Source organism: Phodopus roborovskii, unplaced genomic scaffold (assembly GCF_943737965.1).
Source record: "Phodopus roborovskii unplaced genomic scaffold, PHOROB, whole genome shotgun sequence".
In the NCBI taxonomy this organism is placed as follows: Eukaryota; Metazoa; Chordata; class Mammalia; order Rodentia; family Cricetidae; genus Phodopus; species Phodopus roborovskii.
In genome coordinates, this window is record NW_026126525.1 from 2549813 (window position 1) to 2572244 (window position 22432).

Below are 22432 nucleotides of genomic sequence, written 5' to 3' on the forward strand. Positions count from 1 at the left end.
GGAGGGTTCAGCCATTGTGGGCGGTGATAACACTGGGATGATGATCTACAAGAAAGCAGGCTGATTGAGCCATGAGGAGCAGGCCAATAAGCATCACCCTCCATGTCTTCTGCATCCTGATCCTGCCTCCAGGTCCCTGCTCCATTTGAGTTCCTGTCCTAAATTCCTTCAGTCATAAGCAGTGATGCAGAGGTGTAAGCCAAATATACCCTTGTTGTGTTGTTTTATTCTTTTGGCTTTTTTGCCCTTTTGAGGGGCCCACCATCCAGCTCCCAAAAAGCTCATACACAGAGGCTCATACTTAGTTTTAAGTGCCCAGCCTTAATTTGCCTTGTTTATAGCCAGTATTTCTTATATTAACCGATCTACCCATTCTCTCTGGACTTTTATCTTCCTTCTGTATATCTTACTTTCCTTCTAACACCATTGCTGGCTGGGTGGCTGGGTGGCTGGGTGGCTGGGTGGCTGGGTGGCTGGGTGGCTGGGTGGCTGGGTGGCTGGGTGGCTGGGTGGCTGGGTGGCTGGGTGGCTGGGTGGCTGGGTGGCTGGGTGGCTGGGTGGCTGGGTGGCAGGTCCCTGACATCCTCCTCTCTGTTCTCTTGCTTCTCTCCCCCTCCTCGTTTCTCCTTCTAGTTATACTCTCTGCCTGTCAGCCCCGCCTATCTTTGCTCCTGCCTCACTATTGACCGTTCAGCTCTTCAGTAGGATCACGAGGTGTTCTAGACAGACACAGTAACACAGCTAGTTAAACAAATGCTGCACACACAAAAGTCACACACCTGAAAATAGTATTCTACCACAAACACTTTCCTCCCCAACTTGCTTTTAGACCATGGTTTTCCATTTCAACAATAGAAATTCTAGCAAAGACACCATCCATAAATCTTATTTAGTGAGCTCCCCAAAGATATTTTATGCTCACTCATTACATGTGGTTTTTGTTTGTTTGTTTGTTTTTGTTTTGCTTTGTAGGCCAGGGTAGCCTCAACATACTGTCTACCTGTGGATGACCTTGAACTCCTGATCTTTCCAAATAGCAACTGAAGACAGTGTAAGCACACACAACCACACCCAGTTCATTGATTGTTTTTTTTAACCTTAGAAGTAACATAGATTTTTATAGCATATTTTAAAACAGAATCAGTATATATTTTATGGACCACATGATGGCTTGTGATGGATTTCTTTGGTGGGAGATAAGTTATGTTCTCACTGTAAAGATGATGATGTAAAAACATAAAGAATGTAAGGTTTTCTAGGGCAAGTCTTCCTTTTCCAGGTCAAATAATTTAATTGATTGCCTCTCATGATTATTATCAATGAGATGAACTAACATGCAATACTTAATAACATTAGCTGTCAGTCTAAAGCATTCTCTCCCTCCCTTTCTCTCTCTCTCCCCCTCTCTCTAATGTTTTAAATATAACATGTAGGAGTCCACTTAGAGCTACCATTATGGGCACAAATGTGGGGCCATTTCTGGAGCGGAAGAGCTTCTCAGAGACCACATCCCTGTAGCAGTCTGACTTTCTGTCCTTCCTGCAGTAGTTTTACAACACGTGGGAAGGTCCAGTGTGTCATGGTAATTGTATTCGATATGTTAGGATAGATTAAAATGATGCTATAGTAATGAAAAGATATTATACCTTTAGTGAGAAATATAGATATGAATATAGTCCATTCTGACATGGAACAGTCCTTTCTGGAGCTTGGAGATTAGAAGTTTATAATTTAGTGTATTACTATCTTGTGAACTTTAAAGATAACCCACCATTGCTTATTTACAGTATAAAAGAAACCACACAAGAAAAAGCCTTTAATACATACTGGACCACCAAATTCCTTTTTTATCTTTGTAATTTTTATTTTAAAAATTGACAATTCCATACAGGTATATAATGCATTTCAGCCATTCTCACTCCCTCCCTCCTTTCTTATCTCCCTTCCAACCCCTTCAAATGCTCCTCTTTATTAGTCCCTTTATCACATTCATATCTAGGTATTATATTGTGATCCACCGAGTTTAACCAGAGCTGTCTTGGGACCCTGGGATTTATACTACTATTGGAGCCTAGTTGGCTTCCCTGTGAGTGTAAGTGTGAAACCAGAGACTGCCTGTCTTCCTTAATCTACGAGTAGCAATAGTTCAGCAGAAGGGAGTATGGTCCCCTTGAGTGCCTCTCCAAATCGTGCTGTGCTGATAAGAGACCCTGTCTTGTTCAAGTAGCTGTAGGTGTTGTTAGACAGACCATGGATGCTGTGGCTCTGTGTGTGTGTAGTGTGTGTAGTGTGTGTGTGTGTGTGTGTGTGTGTGTGTGTGTGTGTGTGTGTGTGTATGATGCCCACAATATAGCATTTCCAGCCTTTCTTCTCATCTTCTGGTTCCTGTACCACTATACCCCTTTCCTACACAGCTCTAAGATTCAAAGAGGGTAGCATTTGTGGCCTGTTTAGGGTGAAGCACTCAAGTGTCACTTAACTCTGGTTTCTTGAGCAGCCATGAGTCTGCATTCATCACAATTCTTTACATGGGAATCTCTTCTAGGTGATGATGGCTGTAGCATTTATACATGCCTGTGAGTGTGGACATTTAGAATAGTTTGGAATCACATCTCTTTACACAACTGTAGAAAATTTCCAGCATAGAACCTAAGACCCAAGTTTCTGGGTTTGTTTGTTTTTTGTTTTTGGGGGGAAGGGCTGCATATACAAGGAAAACAAAAAACAAAACATAAAGGACATTGTGTTGTTTTAATTCAAAGAAAATGGAAGAAAATTTTTAAAGTGTCTCTTTTTTTTAAGACATAATAGTTGTACACAGACCGTTGATAAGAGAATAATCATTATACATGCTAAGGCCAAGTGATTCTTCCAGAAGCCCCATGATGAGAAGTCGATGCCCCTGATTGTCAAGAATTCTTCACCAGTACATCTGTAACTCAACACAAACAAAAATATGTCAAAGTTTATTCAGTACACTCACTGTTCCTTCTAAAACTCATAGTTTCATCACACCATTAACGTTTTCTTCTTTATATTTGAGAGCAGTAATGATGGACTTAAATATTTTGTTATATATTATGAAATCTAAACTACTTGAATTAGCACTCTTTGTTAATTTCAAAAACCTTCCAAAGAGGTGTAGCTGTCACATCTATTTAAACGCATAGAATAAATAGGCTTAGTAAACTGGGGCAAGTTTAGAATCATACTAAGATCTAACTTTGTTTTCTTAACTGTCTTAATATGTCATTCATTTCTCATTCTACAATGCTGCTCTCTCTTCAAAGGACAAAGGCATGGACGAAGTACTTGTTTATCCATCCTGTATGTCTCCAACCCTTGTATCTGTTAGAATTTAGCAGTTCCAAAGTCTTATGTAAGGCCTGATTTTTTTCCCCTCCTGTGAGGACAATCCTTTTGTGAGTTTGAGGCCAGTGTATGGCCTGCCCTGGTTTCGTTTCACTCATCCTCATCCTACTCACCAGACACTGGTAAAGAATTTTAGCAGAAGGATGGCAGACCATACCAGCAGAGACGAGATGTGGGAAATAAGATACCCTCACAACACTTGTTTTCATATTAGTAATTCCAACATGATTTGGGTTATTACTATTCATTATTATTTTGTATGTACATGAGAGATTTAACATGTCAGCATGGTACTCTCTCATTTGTATATCAAATAATATCCAAAAGAATAATAATAGAAAGTGAAGCTATTTTCAAGGCATTAGATTTCCTTCTCAATATACTGAAATACATATACATGTTTGTTTCATTGCAGTACATATCCTCTGGTAGGACATTTTACACCCCCTCCCCCCACAGACACAGAGAACAGAGATACCTGCCCTCCCCTACACACACACACACACACACACACACACACACACACACACACACACACACACACGTGCACACACACACACACACACACACACACACACACACACACACACACTGGCCCTTGCTTTCTTGAAGTCTTCCAGAGTGTGGGGCAGAGGGAAGACCCTGGAATCTGGCAGGCACAGATCAGCCCTTGCTGCCCTGACATTCTTGGGCTCTGCTCACAGGAACCATAATCTACACATGTACAAACTGTATGCCCATATACTATCAGAGCAGCCTATGTCAGACTCAAATGTTCTGAAGCAAGGAACTCAAACCCACAATCAAGGCATCAAAACTACTTTTTTAAAGGCCCAAATGACCCTTCTGCACATTGTCTACACAAGGAGCAGTAGGATGGAAATAGTCACATGTGCATTGGTTACAGTGACTCACTGTGGGGAATGGGCAGGGACAGAGAGTTAATCCTGAATGGATGGGTTTCCCCTCTATGTCTAGGAGCATGCTTTGTCCCCATTGAGACACTGAACTCAGGCTTACATTACATAGTCCTCACATCTACTGATTTCTGCTGTTTTGTGTTCTGGACAGAAGTTTTGTCCCAAGAATTCATTGTGCTGCAAAGCCTGTAACACAAACAGAAATAGGGCAAGACAAATAGTTTAATATTTTGTAAGTTTCCAAAGAATAACCATAGCTATAGCTTCAGAGTCAATCTTGATTGTAATTTAGAAAACTATTTTAAACAAGCAATCCCCACCAAGTTCAGTCTGCCCAGCAAAGCAGTGCCCCTCCCCCACTCAGGAGGTTTAGGATTGAAATGAAGGAGCTTCCCCACTGCTAAGAGGTGGACTCTAACTAGATTACCTCAGGCACCTCCTTCTCTGCCCAGCCCATGTAAACACTGTAAATGAAACAATACCAATAATTCACAATAACATATTTCTTGTTGTTTTCATCAGAAGCAGTTGTGATTATGGGAACAAGAAAGTCTGTTAAGACACACTTTACTGCAGAGAAAGTTTGGCAAAACCAGTATGGCTGTGGTGATCACTTGGTTTCTGTTTCTTTTAGTTTCCTGATGTAAACTACATGTCAAAGTCCCTGATTCTCCATTATTTCCTTATTGGGCAGAATCAGAACTGTATGCTTTTCATAATACCATCTATTTTTTCTCTTTACCCTGGGATTTTCTCACTCTTTACTTCCCTCAAATAATAAGTGACCAGGGAAAACCCAAGATTACTCACTGGCCTTTGGCTAAAACCAACAGGACAGTTCTCATGTTTAGCTCCTGGAAGGAGACTCCTGGGCAGCAGCTGGTTAGAGATTACATTTGGGGAAAGGACTTGGCTGGGAATCATTTCAGTCACTACAGTTGGAGAAGCCAAATACAATAACAGATAGGACAACTTACTGTGAATCCATAATGAAGAATGCTAAAGTACTGAATCCATGACAGGTCCTGTATGAAGTTTATGGAATATAGTGATAAACCTGAGATAAACTGCAAAGAACAGAATTAGAATCAGTTGAGTGACTAAGAATTCTAGACAAGATCCTCTTCTTCAAAACCCCTTCATCCTTCTGAGCATTTCTTCTCAGACCACCTCTTTAAATCATTCTTTCAGTTAACTCTAAACAGAAACAGAACAAGGATCTTTATGGGGTTTTAAAAGGAGGACTCGCCACCCCTCTCTGAAGAAGCCAAACCTTCAGACACTTTAAGTTGTTTATCTTTAAAAAGGTGTGTAATCTATGCACAATCTATACAATAGACTTGAAGTGCCTAGCCCACGGTGGGTAGTGCCATCCCTGATAAGCTGGTCTTGGGTTTTATTAGAAAGCTAACAATTTGAGCAACAGTGGAAAGGCTACCATAAATGCCCTTCCCTGATAATGAGATCAATGACTAACTTATTCACCATCATGGAGCCCTCATCTGGTACCTGATGGAAACAGAAGCAAACACCCACAACTAAACACTGAGCCGAACTAGAATCCAGATGCAGAGAGCGAGGACAAGGCTGCAGAAACAGCTGACCTGAAGAAGGAGGAGCTAACTGGCTCCCAGACTGATAGCTGGGAATCCAGCATGGGACTGACTCAGGCCCCCCTGAACATGTGTCTCAGCTAGAAGGCCTGGGCAGTCTAAGGGTCCTCATACAGTGGAACCAGGATGTATCCCTGATGCACAAAAGGCCCTTGCGAGCACATCCCTTATGGAGGGATACTCCCTTAACCTAGAGACAGGAGAGAAGTCCTAGTCCATACTCCAAATGACTTGACAGATTTAGATGACCTTTCCTGGAGGGCATCCCCCTACATGTGGAGTGGGGGGGGTGGGAGGGGGAGGGTGGTCGGGGTGCATGTGAGGGTGGGAGAGAGAGGAAGAAAGAGGGAGGGAGGGAGGAAGAGAGGGAGAGAAGGACGGAGAGGGAACTGGGGTCAATATGTAAAATAAAAATAAAATAATATAATAAGAAAAAGAAGAAGAAAGAAAACAGACTAAACAAGCCATGAAGAGTAAGCCGGTAAGCAACACTCCTCCATGGCCTCTGTATCAGCTCCTGACTCCAGGTTCCTGCCAGTTTGAGTTCTTATCCTGACTTATTTCATTGATGAACAGTGATGTGGAGGTTTAAGTCAAATAAAACCTTTCCTCCTCAACTTGCTTTTTGGCCATGGTGTTTCATCACAGCAATAGTATTCTAAGTAGGACAAATACTCAATATCATATATGCACTTCTACTTCCAAGGATCAATAAGTCTTATTTCTTAAGGGTTTTAAGTCTCTCTTCAAGAGTGTAGGGATAATTTCGGGTTCAAGCCTAGAACTGATAAACTACACAATGTGGTGAAGGCCAGCAGAGTGTACCAAATCCTCCACGGGTGGTAAGGATATGTAGCTTTCCCATCTTGACCACAGTCTATCATTAAGAAGCCAAGATGGAAACTTATGTCTAACCAAATTAGCAAAAACACAATTAACTCTCCTGAGTATATGTATTTTTATTTTTTATCTGTGGTAAATGAAATTGGTTATGTAAAGCTTTAGAAGCCAGTGTTTATAACTAACCATGAGTTGCTCAATACCCCATGACAATTCTATTAATTTAAGTAGATGTTTGACATCAGTATTTTGACCTTTGACTTACAAATTGTAATATCATACATCTCATCTCTAAATTTATCTTTTACATTTCGTAAATAACTTATTTGGACCTTTGAAACTTTCATAATATATGAAACATAACATGGCTGGCTGTTTCCAGAATGGAAAGAAAATTAGTCTAGATTGACAACTGAGTGTAATTAGAAGTAGCCTTGAACTTCTGATTCTCCTGCTTCCATCTCCCAAGTACTGGCATCACAGGCATTCACCACCAGACCTGGCTAAGTCATTCTTTCTGTTGTAGTTGTTGTTTTCCTTTTCAAGACACAGTTTCTCTGTGTAGCCCTTTCTGTCCTGTAACTTGATCTGTAGACGAGGCTGGCCTTGACCTCAAAGATCAGCCAGCGTCTACCTCCTGCATGCTGGAAATAAAGGCTTGTGATACCATGCCAAGCCTGAACCTTGAAATTTTCATTCATACTTTTTAAAACTTCCGTGGGCCATGATGATGTACTATTGAAAGTAGGTATTGAAAAAAATCAATACTTTGTCATCTGGGCACAGAACAATTGTAAAGAGAAATCTTCCAAATCATTAACAGTAACATGCTAGTTAAGAGTTTCTGCTGTTGCTGTTGAAATCTGTTGGTGAGTTTAATCATCTCAGTAAGAACCTGTCAGCCCCAGGAAAACACTGGAATTAGTTTTTCATATTGGAAACATGTTAGAGGCCATAAGGATTTTGCTAAAATCTGAGCATTTTGTTTTATTGGTGTCCACATATTGGCATGCTTTTACCATATCAGTGAGAGCAAGAGGGTCTGTATCAATGGAAGGCAGATTTATTAATTAATCATTTATTTTAATAATCAAGACTGCATTGTCCTATGATAATGAAAGGAATAGTGATAATAACCTCTTTATTGTTTGTCTATAACTTGCTGTCGACAACTAACACAGCCAATAAAGGGATCTGTCTGACAGTGGATGAAGTTCTGAGGCTGAGTTATAATCAGGGACTTCATTTGAAGTCCTGGCAGTCAGTGGAGTCAAATACCTAGCTGGGAAGCCAAGGACTGAATTTGTTTAGTAACCATTTAAAGACAGCAAGTGTTGAGCCATGGTTTTAAAGGTATATTTTTAGGAGACTAAGTAATTGAAGAGATTTTCTTTTTTTTTTTTTTTTTTCAAGTTTTCTTTTTCTTTTAAGTTTATACCAGAGAAAAGGTATCAGACATATCCTTCATAGCCAAAGTTATGGTAAAACCAAAGTGCTTTCAAAGTGAAGGCAAAGCTTGGTTATGGATATACAAGCCGCTCAACCTCAAGCTGCTGGAGGTCTGCTTGCTGCTAGGAAGGCAGCCATGACCTGCCTGCCAATTTGCTGGAGAAGATATGGTGGACAGAGCAAGAGGAAGCCCTGCAGGAGAGAGCCAGAGTGCACTCAGAAATGAAAGTTCACACATTCATTCAACTTTCTAATTTTTAAAGTAAAGATTGCATTTGTAGGTGCATGTGAAATGTAGGAGGCAAAGAACTCCCATTAGCAAAAGAAGACAGGTGAAGCAAAGTGTAAAGGCTGGCAAGCAAAAGAAGTGACAGGGATAGGGAGAGCTGTGGTTTGGGGCAGCCCTCCCCCCAGACAAAGGCCAATCTATTTCACAGAATGTCATCAGGAGACTCCAGGAGGCAGTGTATTTGCTCCTTTTGAGATGTCCAGCCATACATTCTCTGGGGTAAATTTTACACTGCTGTGAACCCATATTCTCCCCCTTAAATATACAATCACACATGAGAAGGGAAAAGGAGGGGCCACGCAGGCTTTGTCCATCTTATTATTATGCACACATTCAATCATCTTTAACCCCATCCAATACACTGTGGTCACTGCAGAACTGCATTTCTTTCTAAAATCTTCTATCACAATGCACAGGAGTTCTGGGCTCTGGAAAGTGACTGGGCTTCCTTATACACTCTGGGGTAGAATGGCCAGAACCAACAATGGGCAGAGCTCCTTCATATGGTTTCTGGGCCGTGTTCTTTGTGCTGTGCCTTGGGGTCCTTGCTCTGGGATGGCAGCAGAGTCAATCTCCTACAGATCCATGGTCTACAGGTACCATGTTTGTCTACTGTCACATACCTAGAGAGTTCTGTACGCCAGCAATGAAGCAGTTAAAACACCATCACCATACCCCAACAGGAGCACCCAAGATCATTAGAAGTTTTCAGTTCAAAGGACCAGAACACAGAGGCTTCCTTTACAGAATCTAGTTCACAGTCCAGGCCAGCGGGCTTGGCAGAGGACTCTGAGTCCAATCCTGAATATGTTGGGACAGAACAGTCCTTCTTTGTCTCCTGTATGTGGTGACTTGCATTTTGAGTGGGATCTGTCACTCTGGCCAGTGAGCTAGAAATGCTGACATATGGGTGGGGGGTAGAGGAGATTTGGGGAGAAGTAACAAGCATGCTCAAGGTCAGTGACCATCCGCACCTGGCTGTTTTCTGCTTTTTGTTTTCTTGGGTGGAAGGAAATATGCAGGGGACACATGACAGACTACCACAATGGCTGTGACTGACCTTTCCTTTTCCGATTGTATTTAGGGCCTGATCTACAAGATGGAAATCATGTCTGAAGCTGTGGTTGGTGGGGTCACAGGTCCCAGAGGAGAATCCACTGTTGCTCTTCTAATTGGATATGGTATTAAGCTGACATCTAATGAGTTGCTGTGACACCCATAGATGAGTCCATCTCACACCTTCATCAGTAAGGCTTCCTTTTGCAGAAGACAGAGATTAACTCTAACCCGCCACAGTCACCATACAAAGAAAAGAGACTACAGAAGATTTGTATATCACACAGCTCTTCCCAAGGATCAAGAATCCTGAAAGAGAGGCTAGAGAATCTGAAGAGCAAGAGGCTGGGACAACTACAACAGTGTTGTGTTGTCACAATTGGACAGTGACACATGAATGCAGAGCAGTTGTGACAACATGGACAACACCTGTACAAGATCAAGTCAGACAAAATCCCTTCATGGAAGGGAGAGGTGGACATGAAGTCCTTCCCCTAGCTGAGGACCAATGGGAGGTTGATGGTTTCTGGGAGTGGAAGAGCCCATTTCCTTTAAAGATGTGTCCTGTGAGAGCATCCCCATGGGCAGTGCTCAGGAGACCCAGGGGTGTACAAAAAGGAAAACAAAGAGTGAGACAGGGAGGGGACAGTAGTGAGAGAGATCAGAAATGCAGCAGTTGCTTTCCTGTTGCTGTGATACAACACTGTGTCAAGGCAACCTGTACAAGAAAGCGTTCCTTTGCCTTAGGTTTCCAGTGTGATGGGAGCCATCTTGGCAGGGAGGCATGGCATCAGGCTGCAGGCAAGGAAGTGGGAGAGGAAGCTGACTGCTCACATCCTCACAGTGCATAGCATATAGGGAAGAGGAAGGGGACAAGACTGTAAACTCCCTAAGCCCCTCCCCCACCCAGGGACAGACTTGCCCCATCAAGTCCCTGCCTCCCAATGGTCCCAGAACCTCTCCACCACCACCACCACCTCTGTGTAGTTTATGGGCTTGAAACACTAAGACTGGGTATCCAATTGCACACAGATGAGCAAAAGTCTGCTGATTCAGGAGACTGGTTAGTACTTAGGAGTCTGGATTCTCCCAGGAACCCTTTTCAGAACAAAGGTGAGCCGTGAGACTCTGTGTGATGAACACTTACACTGCTCATGACCTTTGCTTCCCCCATTAGAGACTACTGAATAAACCACAGCACCTCTGCTATGGTGAAAGCAGCAGGTAAGTCTCTCACACCTGTGAAAGGAAGGCTGCAGTCTCCCTTGTTGTGGGGGAATCAGTCAGTCATACCACCTTCTTGACATTCCAGCTTATTATGGCTTTGTAATATGATCCCAAGAAATGCCTGTTAAGAGCTGGCTAGAAAGGGCATGCTAACCACATCATAGCCCTGACATCAGAGCAGTAGCCACAAAGCCTAGAGGGAAGGATGCTCCTTCTCTTCTACAGACCATAATAAGCTTTAGCATAGGGCCTCATGTCCCAAGTACTGATATGTCAAACATGTACATTGTCAAGAAGGAATACCAGGAGAAATTTCCTGTTAGAGAAACACAATGTCACTTACCAGCATGAACATATAATAGATGGTTATGAGTTGTGTTGGTACAACTGCTGTATTGTCTCCTGCCCCTAAAGACAGGGCCAGGGAACTGGCAGAATAAGCCAACATCATGGCAGTAAACATTGTAGTGAAGAAGCCATTCACATCTGTTTTTACTCCTTAGAAAGAAAAAGGTGTGGTCAGTCCAGTTTTCAAAAAATACTTAATCACCGAAGATCCTTGTAGGAGTTTTACAGCCAGCCTACTAATCTGGGTCCAGTTTAATTGCCTCCTTCCATGTGAGTATACAAAGTTGTTATACAGTGTCTCCCTTGTTAAGGTTTGTTAAACTTTTGTTCATGTGTGTATTAACATGTGTCTGTGCTAATGTATCCCAAATATGTGCAGTTGCCTTTGGAACGCCAAAGAGGGCATCAGAGCTGCTAGAGCTGTGGTTACCGGCAGTGAAAGCTGCCTGATGGTGTGGGTGCTGGTACTCAAAATTTGGGGATCATGGAGGAGCAGCATGTGCTCCTAACCAATGAGCCATCTCTCCAGCCTAGCCCATGGCTTTACTTTTATAGTTGCCATAGAATACCTTTCCATGTAATGCCTTTTTTATATACAATTATGAGCTGATGGGGGAATGTCTTCTGTATGCATATATTGGCCAGGCAGGAAGAATAGGTGAAGCTACCAGAGGAGGAGAATTCTGGGAAGTATAGGCAGACAGGTGTTGCCATTTAGCGGGTAAAGAAGTAGTAGCTCCAGACCTTTATCAGGTAAGTGGAAGTACATGGATTAATAGAAATGGATTAATAATTAAGACAGAGGTAGCCAATAGGAAGCCCTAGCCACTCACCAATATTTTCATAATTAATATAAGTCTTTGTGTGTTTATTTGGGGCACAAGTACATCAGGACCTTGATGGACCGGAAAACTCATGCTTACAAAGTGGCACCAGCAATGTGGGTTGTGGGAATTTTCATGTTAACCTGACAGAAGCTTAAAAGGACATTCTAAATACAAAAGAACAAGGTCAAACACAGCTTCTTGGTAGCAGCAGCTCTGTTTTCCAGGGACAAGTACAGCTTTGCAGCTCTGTTAAGAGAAGTTTCCAGACTCAGCAAAGCGGTAAAAAGTGATAGGCTCTTTAGCAAACAATCAAGTGGTGTTAAGGAGCAGGAAAGACGCATGTGGCTAGAAAAAAGATAACGGTGTACAGTAAAGACAGATTCAGATGAAGTAAAACCTTTAAAGGGTTCAAAATTTGTTTAAAAATATATGTAGGTTTAACATCAAACTGCATGGATAGAAATTCAAAGCAATCCCACAGGAACAAGACAAGGCTATCCACTCTCTCCATATCTATTCAACATAATACTTGAAGTACTAGCTAGAGCAACAAGACAACAAAAGGAGATCAAAGTGATACAAATTGGAAAAGAAGAAATCAAACTGTCACTATTTGTTGATGATATGATAGTATACATAAGTGACCCCAAAAATTCTACCAAAGAACTCCTACAACTAGTAAACAAGTTCAGTAATATCAAAGGATACAAGTTTAACAAAGAAAAGAAAACAAAACAAACAAACAAAAAAACCTAGTAGCCCTCCTATGTACAGATGACAAATGGGCTGAGAAGGAAATCAGAGAAACATCACCCTTCACAACAGACACAAACAACATAAGATATCTTGGGGCAACTCTAACCAAATAAATGAAACATCTGTATGACAAGAACTTCAAGTCTTTAAAGAAAGAAATTAAAGAAGATATCAGAAAATGGAAAGATCTCCCATGCTCTTGGATAGGTAGGATCAACATAGTAAAAATTGCAATCCTACCAAAAGTAATCTACTAATTCAATGCAATTCCCATCCAAATTCCAGCACAATTTTTTACAGACTTTGAAAGAGCAACACTCAACTTCAAATGGATAACAAAAACCCAGGATAGCCAAAACACCCCTGTACAATCATCTAGGGGCCTCACCATCCCAGATTCAAACTCTACTATACAGCTATAGTAATGAAACAGCTTGGTATTGGCATAAAAACAGACAGGTGGACCAATTGGAATATAATTGAATACCCAGATATCAACTCACACACCTAGTGGAAAAAGAAACTATATTCAACAAATGGTGCTGGTATAATTGACTGTCAACATGTAAAAAAATGCAAATAGATCCATATCCATTGACACGTGCAAAACTCAAGTCAAGTCCAAATGGATCAGAGACCTCAATATAAATCCATCCACACTGAACTGCATAGAAGAGAAAATGGGAAATGCATTTGAACACATAAGCATAGGAGACCACTTCCTAAATATAGCACCAGTAGCATAGACATTGAGAGCAACAATTAATAAATGGGACTTCCTGAAATTGAGAAGCTTCTGTAAAGCAAAGAACATGGTCAACAAGACAAAATGGCTCCCTATAGAATGGGAGAAGATCTTCACCAACCCCACATCTGACAGAGGACTGATATTCAAAATATTCAAAGAACTCAAGAAACTAGAAATCAAACTACCAAATAATCCAATTAAAAAATGGGGTACAGATCTAAATAGAGAATTCTTGACAGAATAATTTCAAACGGCGGCAGAAAGACACTTAAGGAAGTGCTCAACATCCTTAGTCATCAGGGAAATGCAAATCAAAGCCATCTGAGATTCCATCTTATACCGATCAGAATGGCCAAAATAAAAAACTCCAATGATAGTTTATGCTAGAGAGGATGGGGAGAAAGTGGAGCACCCCTTCTTTGCTGGTTGGAGTGCAAACTTGTACAGCCACTGTGGAATCAGTATGGTGATTTCTCAGAAAATTAGGGATCAACCTACCTAAGACCCTGCAATACCACTGTTGGGCATATACCCAAAAGAGGCACATTCACACCACAAGGACATTTGCTCAACTATGTTCATAGCAACATTATTTGTAATAGCCAGATCTTGGAAATAGCCCAGATGCCCTTAAACTGAAGAATGGATAAAGAAAATGTGATATATTTACACAATGGAGTATTACTCAGTGGTAAGAAACAATGACATCCTAAAATCCACAGTCAAATGGAAAGAACTAGAAAAAAACATCCTAAGTGAGATAACCAAAAACCAGAAAGACAAATGGTTTAGAGTTTTTCATAATATTGTGACACAACTGCTCCTGGCAATGCCAATTACATCAGAGAGGGAGATGAGCATCGAAGAAACTCATTATGTAGTTTGCCTTTGACATGGCAAGACTAGCCATCTGGGCAAAAAAAAAAAAAATGATTTTCCTGGACTGTTTGATTGCATTCTGTCCAAACTGGACATGCAGGACCTACAGGAAAGTGACTGGTGAATTTGCCAAGACAAAATGGGACATTCATGCAGGGTTCCTGCTTCATGGAAGAGTCTGCCAGACATTCTGCAGGACATGAGGACAAATTGTCATTACAGGCAAACAGTTTCAAATTTCCTGCTTTACTGAGAAGTCTACCAGACAAACTATGGTCTATGGACTGAAGATGGATGCCCCAACATTACAGAGAAGCTTTGGCTGACTGTCCAGGCAGTGAGATGTCTCTGTCAATTCTAGAATTTATATACTATCTTTTTGTGGTCTTTGATGGAGTTGAAGACAGATAGTTATGGTTATGGTTTTTGTTAGTTATGATAAAAGATAAGTTACATATAAGACTTTAGACTCACAAAGATAGGATAGAGTATAGAATGTTTTCTTTAAATTTTGCCAAATGTTAGTGAACTAAATATTATTAACTATAGTTCTTATTTGATAACTGTTGTTATATATTTTACTATGTTAAAGTTAAAACCTTTCTTTTTATTTAGACACAAAAGAGGACAAAATGGGGGAATGACTTCTGTATATATGTTTCTCATATTGGTAGATGAAAAAACACTGATTGGCCAGAAAGGGAGGGTAGGTAGGGCTACCAGATGAGCAGAATTCTGCAAAGTGTAGCCAGCAAAAAAGCAGCTCTGGGCCCTTCTCTAGTACCCAACACCACATGGAAATACATAGGTTAATAGAAATAGATTAATAATTAATACAGAACTATCCAATAAGACGCTCTAGCTACTGACCAACAGTTTCAAAATTATTATGAGTCTTTGTGTGTTTATTTGGAGCTCAAAGGCAGTGAGACCATGATGGGCCAGAAAACGAATGCTTCAAATGAGAAATTTATAAGATCCTAACATGGAGAGCTACAAGCAACACAACTGGCCAATATTCTGCTGCCTTCTGTCACTGGAGAATTAGCAGTAGAAAATGTTCTTGTTCTCATTATCCTGTGTTTATATAATTGCATTAGTAAAGTAAAATTGGGATCGGGACTGCACTGGTTAATTTTTGTCACTATAACACAAGCTAGGATCATATGGGAAGAGTCACCCTCATTAAGAAAAATGTCTCCATTAAATTGATCCTTAGAAAAACCTGTGCCATAATTTTCTTGATGAATGATTCATGTGCAATTCTTAGACAACTCTGGATGATGCTATCACTAAGTGGGTGGTTCTGGGTTCTATGAGAAACCAGGCTGAGGGAGTCATTAAAGTAAGTCAGTAAGCAGCACACTCCATGGCCTCTGCTTCACTTCCTGACTCCAGGTTCCTGCTCTGAGTTCCTCCCTTGACTTCCCTTCTTGATGGACATTGAACTGAAAGATCAAATAAACCCTTTCCGCATCAAGTTGGTTCCTCTCATGATGTTTATTACAGATCTGGAAACCTAAGTAAGGCAAGGATTCAACAACCCTGCTGTGGTTTTAATATCTAGAGGACAGAATGGTGCCTCCAACTTTAGATTTTCTATGAAATCACCATGTAACTTCTATGGAGGAATGCAATGAGTTCACAAGCTGATTTGTAATCTTTATGGAGCTCATGTTATGAGTCATCCACAGTGCTGTGTTTTCTAATAGTCACAGCGACACAAGTTAGACTCTGGGGGAGCTGAGTTCCATGCCTAATTGTTTTCAAAGTTACTGTTGATGTTATCATGGTGTGTATAGTACATGTGTGGGTATACGTGTTCATGTATCATTGTGTACATGTACCATGGTGGGAATGTATCATGGTGTGCATGTGCCATGTGTGCATGTACCATGGCATGTATATGGAGTTGAAGGACAACTTTCTGAGTGAGTTTCTCTTCCACTGTGGATTCTGAGGATCAAATTCAGGTTGTCTGGCTTGCAGGACAAGCACATTTCCCAAAACCATCTCATGGCCTGAATGACTGGTCTCTTACTTACAACACAAACTCTAAGCTTTATCCGGTGCTTAACTTTGAAAATGAGTGTGTATGTGTCAGTGTGAGTGTGAGTGCATATCTGTTGTGCCCATGTCTGTGTGTGCATGTGTGTGTTTGCATGTGTGAAAATTATGGAAATTATAAATAGTATAGGATGAAGCCTAACAATAATGCACAAATGAATCTATACACATACTTTAAATAATAATATGCTATATAATTTCAAGAAAAATCTCAATTTACTATCCTCTTTGTAATATGGTAGAGGAAGACAATGACAGATGTAAATATTTTTGCACACATGTACATACTTTTCTATATTTTATTTATATATACAAACTTATACAGAAACACAGAAAAGTATACAGCTGTGCAAGAGAGATGGCTTAGTGGTAAAGAACATATTCTATTCTCACAATAATCCTGGTTTCAGTTTCCGGTACCTACATTGTTGCTCACATTATCCTGTAACTTTTTCTAGGGATTTGATGTCCTTTTCTTGCCTCTGTGGGCACTGATTCCTCTTATTGCAATCAGAAACAAACATACACATGTGCACACAAGCAAATGCACAAATAAAAGAAAAATATTTTACAATATGTATACATAGATAAGTAGTAATTGATTTTTCTCATAGACATTGCCTCAAATGTATGTTATTTATTCAGTCATTATACTACATAGAATCTCTAGTAAAAACAGTTTCACAAAAGTATTTGTAGTATTTTGTGAACAAGTCTTGGAGATTTTCCTCTAAACTGAATACCTTGTAAGACATGTTTTTCTATTTATGTCTTTCTACTTTAGGCTCGTCACAGCTGTACAAACTAAAGCATGCTCCCCCAAGAGTAAAGAGACATTCTTTTGTTTTGTTTCTTACCTGCTATGATGAATATTATAACAGTAAATGCAATACTTTGCAATAACCTCCTGGGTACCAGCTCAATCAGCAATTTCCCAAGAAAATATGATAATATGCTATAGTATCCACTGGTATGCTCATGTCTACAGAGACAAAGATCATGTTATACATACTTAGATTAGTCCAGAAGGCACAGGTGAGATGCTGGCTACACTGACTGCTATTGCCACAAGGATTCTAACAGGACAGTGTCCCCTGTGCTCCAGGCTGACTCCCATTGAGGTCCCCATCTTAGGGACCAGCATCTCTAGGCCAGCATCCTTATGATATCCTCACTATGATTCTCTCCATCAGAGAACTCTCCCCTCTTTTTTCCCCTCTGGCCACACAAGAGCCCCTCTATGGAAACAGTCCGATGAGCCCACTCTCCTCAGAGTCTCTGCCCCTCTGAAGCTGGCTCCCTGAGGAGCAACTTATTCATACCTCACTCATAAAGTGATCATGGAGACTTCTCTCCTTCCAATTCTTATGAAGAAGGTGACACTGTCACTCTGAGGCCACAGTGCAGCTTCAGGACACTGCATCCTGCTCTTCAGCTACTCTCACTTTAGGATAGATGTATTCCTTCAGTAGTCTCTTTTACAACCACAAATCTTTACCAGATACCAAACCTAATCCTTTCCCTTCCTGGCCCTTCCAAGTCCAAAGTCTTCACATCCCAGTGAGTTTATTATAACTCTGATTATTTTTTTAAAATACAGAATCACCAGTGCAGCCTGGGTATAATTCCATATGTATCCAAGAATGACCATTCTGCTGCCTCTACCCCACCCCCATATGGCTATGCTCAGGTTTATGTGGTACTGCGAATATAACACAGGGTTTCATGCACACAAAGCAACCACTCTACCAACTGAGTCAGGGCCTCAGTTCCTCTGTGATTTCTCCTCTCCTTGGCATGTACTTGGGGCAAATCTTAGCCATCTTTCTGAGCAGTGAATCCTAAGTATAGGTCACCGGGAAAACGATCTCCCATGTTTGAGAAACACAGGAGATAAACAGGTTTTTCTACACAGCTGCCGCCTGGCTCTTTCCACCCCTCCATCCCCAGCCTGTGCCCACTCTCGCTAATATAACAGCTGTACCTCTCCAGCTCCAATGTGCTGCTGAACCCACTAGGCTTAAACCCCATGAAAGCCCTGACATCTTCTGTGGGGTCACAAATTTCCCGTGGATTCCAGTCCCCATTGCTATGTTGTCTGCAGCACTGAGATCTGGTAACTACACCCCAAATTTGAAACTTTCTCTAAGCAGCAGACACCTCTGCTCCTAATTTCCCAATCAGTTTTCATTAACATTAGCAATCTATACATACTACAAAAATCATGATATCACGTGATAAACACAAAATTTCATAATGTGGATATGTTTAACTAAATAAGTAAGAAAAGGGGGGGGGATGACTGATAATTCCTGAGTTCACTAGGCCCAACTATGAACATAATCCACGTGATTATCAGCTACTCACAGAAAGCGATTCCTGTCAATCTTGAAGAGTTCCCCGGTAGACAAGCTCGTGGAACACAGCAACCCTGTGAGCATGAGGAGCAAGACAACTCTGCCAGGAGAGAATGGAGGACAAAGCAAACAGCAAATTCAACTTCAGGATGGTTTCTTTACAATAGAGTTTGTTTTATAGATAAAATAAAATTACAGAGCTGTTTCTTACAAAAGAAGATGAAGAAAGAGGAGGAGGAGGAGGAGGAAGAGGAGGAGGAGAAGAAGAACTGGAGAAACAGCCCAGCAGTGAAGAGAGCTGGTTGGTTGTCATCACCCACATGTTGGATCACAACCATCTGTCACTACTGTTCCAGTGGTTATGATGCCCTCTTCTGGTCGCCACAGGTCTCAGGGCACACATGGTACATACACATCCATGCAGACAAACACTCACGCACACAAAAACACAATAAGTATTTAAAAAAATGAAGAAGGAAAATGAGGAACTGTCTGGTTAAAAGGTCGGATAGTATGAGTCCCATGATTATTTCCTCTGTGTCTCCACAGTGGTATCTATTAATTCAAGTTTGTCCTTTAATATCTAACAGTTTGATAACAACCCTTACTCTAATGATCCTAGGGTATGTAGTTTAGAAGTTAATTGGTTTTAGAAGAATTCATGAGAGTGGAGCCCATGATGTCATCTGTGTCCTCATCATGGGAAGAAACAGAAATGTAGTGACTGCCAGGAGAAGGCTGAGAGGAGGTGGTCAGAAAGGAAGCCCTGGGAGAGACTCACACTGCAGTGTGGAGGCACATTTCCTTTTAGATCCACTGACCTGTGGTATTTAGTCCTGGCAGCCCAACCCTTCACTTCAATTTAACTAACAAAGTTGGTAAGCATTTTCCCTAATACATAAAGAGAGAAAGGTAAAGATGAGTAAAACTCCAAGGAGTTATCATATTCAATCTATCACTTGATTTTACCGAGGGGTGAGGATGAGAACATGAAACAAACAGTAGGGGAATCCCCACTCAACAGCTTACTACAGACACGGACTGTAGAAACATCTTTAAAGCCTTGAGTATCCATAAAAGAGGTCAACAACTTCCTGCATGGTTTCCAATGAGTTACAAAATGAATTCATCATGTTTATTAATGAAGAAATAATTTGTGCCCATGTGAGAGGAATGGTAAACAGGAGGAGGGAGAACAAAATGTCCTGTGCTGTTACCTATTTCCTGGAAACATGTCAGGTTCCTCTAAGACAGAGGGCACAATGGGCCTAACAACCTACAACATAACACCTTTTCAAACAACTGTCAGGGTCAGGAACACACTGGCGGTTAGATAGGAGTTCAGATGAGAGGAGAACTTATTGTGAAGTAGTTTCCTCCTACATCAAAGAAAAATCCCATTTTATAATCCATCAGACAAAAGGATGGGAAAGGAAAAGACAGCCTAAGAATGAGCGGGAAGCAGGACCTCCAAATCTGGGACTTGGGACACAGAGAATTGATGACAAGCCTGGGATTCATGACACTTTCTGCATCTATTGGGTCCCAACTGTGGTCTTGGTCAAAAGGTTCCAACATACAACAGAGTCCTGGGCACTCCATGACCAAGCACAGAGCAGATGGCCTGGGTGTCTCCTCCTCTCCTAATGAGACTCTCTTGTTTTCAAGGATCATCTGTTTAACTTTACTAAATGCACAACTTTCTCTCTTTCCACTCTTCCATTCCCCCACACACACCCATTCCCTGGTGCTCAGGGAATTCTCCTTCTCCCAGTCTCCAATACCTTGTCCTCAAGTTCCAAGGACTTAGAAACAGAATCTTGTGGCTCTGGCTAAACTTAAACATACACCACATTTACTCTCTGATTTGATGTTCTACCTATTACTATTGTAGATTAACAACCCATATCTATACATTTAAAGTATAACACCAATATGTTATAGCCTAAAACAGCTGTAATACTCATCTCGCTGCAGACTAAATATGCTCCACACTGAAACAAATACATAGGAGACCTGATTATTATATTTTCTCTTTTCTTCAAAATTACTCAGTGTTTTCCACAAATCAAAAATGATCTGTGGGTCTTTGGAGCTGGCCCATTAAGCAAAGTGTCTGCCATGGAGCCCTGAAAACCTGAGTGCAGATGCCTGGAACATATGTAAAGGTATCCAGGCACAGTACCTAACATCTGTAATTCCAGTGATGGAGGGTACAGAGGCGAGTGTTTGCAGCTTATTGGCCAGCCAGCCGAGCCAAGTCAGTGAGCTCCATATTCAGTAAGGGACCTGCCTTGAAAAAGAAAGTGGAGGTGGTCAAGGAAAACCTGCCATCAATCTCTGACCTCCACATGCAGACACAGATATGCTCACCAACATGCACATGTGTACACACCCACAAAAACATGAGTGAACCTATCACAAACCTGAACACTACAAACTGGCACAAGTGTGTGTGTGTGTGTTTGTACAAGCAACCCCCCCAAAAACACACAGATTCCATATGAACAGTATATCCATGATCAAACTTATGCCCATTGGGAGGTACCCTGAGGATGTAGGTGTAAAAAAGGGAGCTTAGTTGAGCAAACAGTGGTGAGGCACACATAAATTACAGTGAAAATACTGAAAAAGTGATCCTGATGAGAAAATATGTTTAGAACACACTATAGTCATTAAAAAGATTTAACATGAAAGCATATCTTTAAAGTTACATCATAGCTCAAACTAGATAAGGATCACAAATGTGACAGCTATGAGACAAGTCAGGAGAACCTGAGTCCTATCATATTGCTCCTCTACATCCAAACAATCCAAATAAATTCAAGAAAATTGATGCCTGAGCAAAAAAAGTACAATAGATGCATACACTAAAAACGTTTCTACATCATGGCATTATGAACAGAATAGAAAGGCAACACACAAAAGGTAAGATATGTCTGTGGATTGTGGTGGATGTGGTGGGGGATTCACAACTCAGACAAAATTACTATAAATCAATAGCAGAGAAAATTAAAGGCCATGGAAAATTAAGAGCTGGTTCAGCAGGTAGGATGATGGCCACCAAGCTTGATGACTTTGAGTACAATCCCTGAAACCCATGTGGTGGAGGAAACAGCTCTTGCAAATTTTCCTCAACCTCCTCATACACACTGTAGGACACACATGCCCACACACTAAAGAAACACATGATTTTGGAGTGTAAATAAAACATTTCTATTTAACATGGGAAAATGGGTCCTGCAAACACTTCATAAAACATTCAGTGGCTCACAAATTACTTTCCTTAGACATCTTATTGCAAACAAGGAAGAACATAAGTTGGGTGAGGATGTGGACACACTGGATCTCTGTGTTCTGCTGGTAAGGATACGAATAGCACAGTGGAGTTGGAGACAGCACAGCAGTTCCTCAAACAGTTAACACAGTGGCTTGTCATTTGTCAACTCTAACTTTCTACCTTAAAGAGTAAAGTCCAGGGCTCAAACAGATGTGCTTGCACACCCAACAGCATGGTTCACAGCAGCCAAACATGAGAGCAAACCACATGTCTAGCCACAGAGAATGGGAAGAAATGCAGCAAATACAATACAGAGCCCAAGAAATCCCCACACATGCCACACTTTGATGGACCCTGAGGACATTACACCCATGGAAACAAGCCAGACAAATCAAATAAGAACA

At 41.1% G+C, this 22432-nt stretch overlaps 1 protein-coding gene across 1 annotated transcript in view; it reads right to left on the bottom strand.

Moving 5' to 3' along the window:
• Window positions 1–2784: 2784 nt before the first annotated feature.
• The window catches only part of LOC127232405 (ATP-binding cassette sub-family G member 3), a gene marked incomplete at its 3' end in the record, with an annotated part of 33619 nt that continues 13971 nt past the window's right edge, over window positions 2785–22432 (bottom strand). Inside the window, exons 10-15 of the mRNA XM_051198522.1 lie at window positions 18759–18848; window positions 17249–17373; window positions 11110–11264; window positions 5270–5359; window positions 4393–4478; window positions 2785–2932 (exon numbers count right to left, since the gene is read on the bottom strand). Coding sequence (XP_051054479.1) covers window positions 2785–2932; window positions 4393–4478; window positions 5270–5359; window positions 11110–11264; window positions 17249–17373; window positions 18759–18848 — 694 coding nt within the window. The remainder of the gene's footprint in view (window positions 2933–4392; window positions 4479–5269; window positions 5360–11109; window positions 11265–17248; window positions 17374–18758; window positions 18849–22432) is intronic.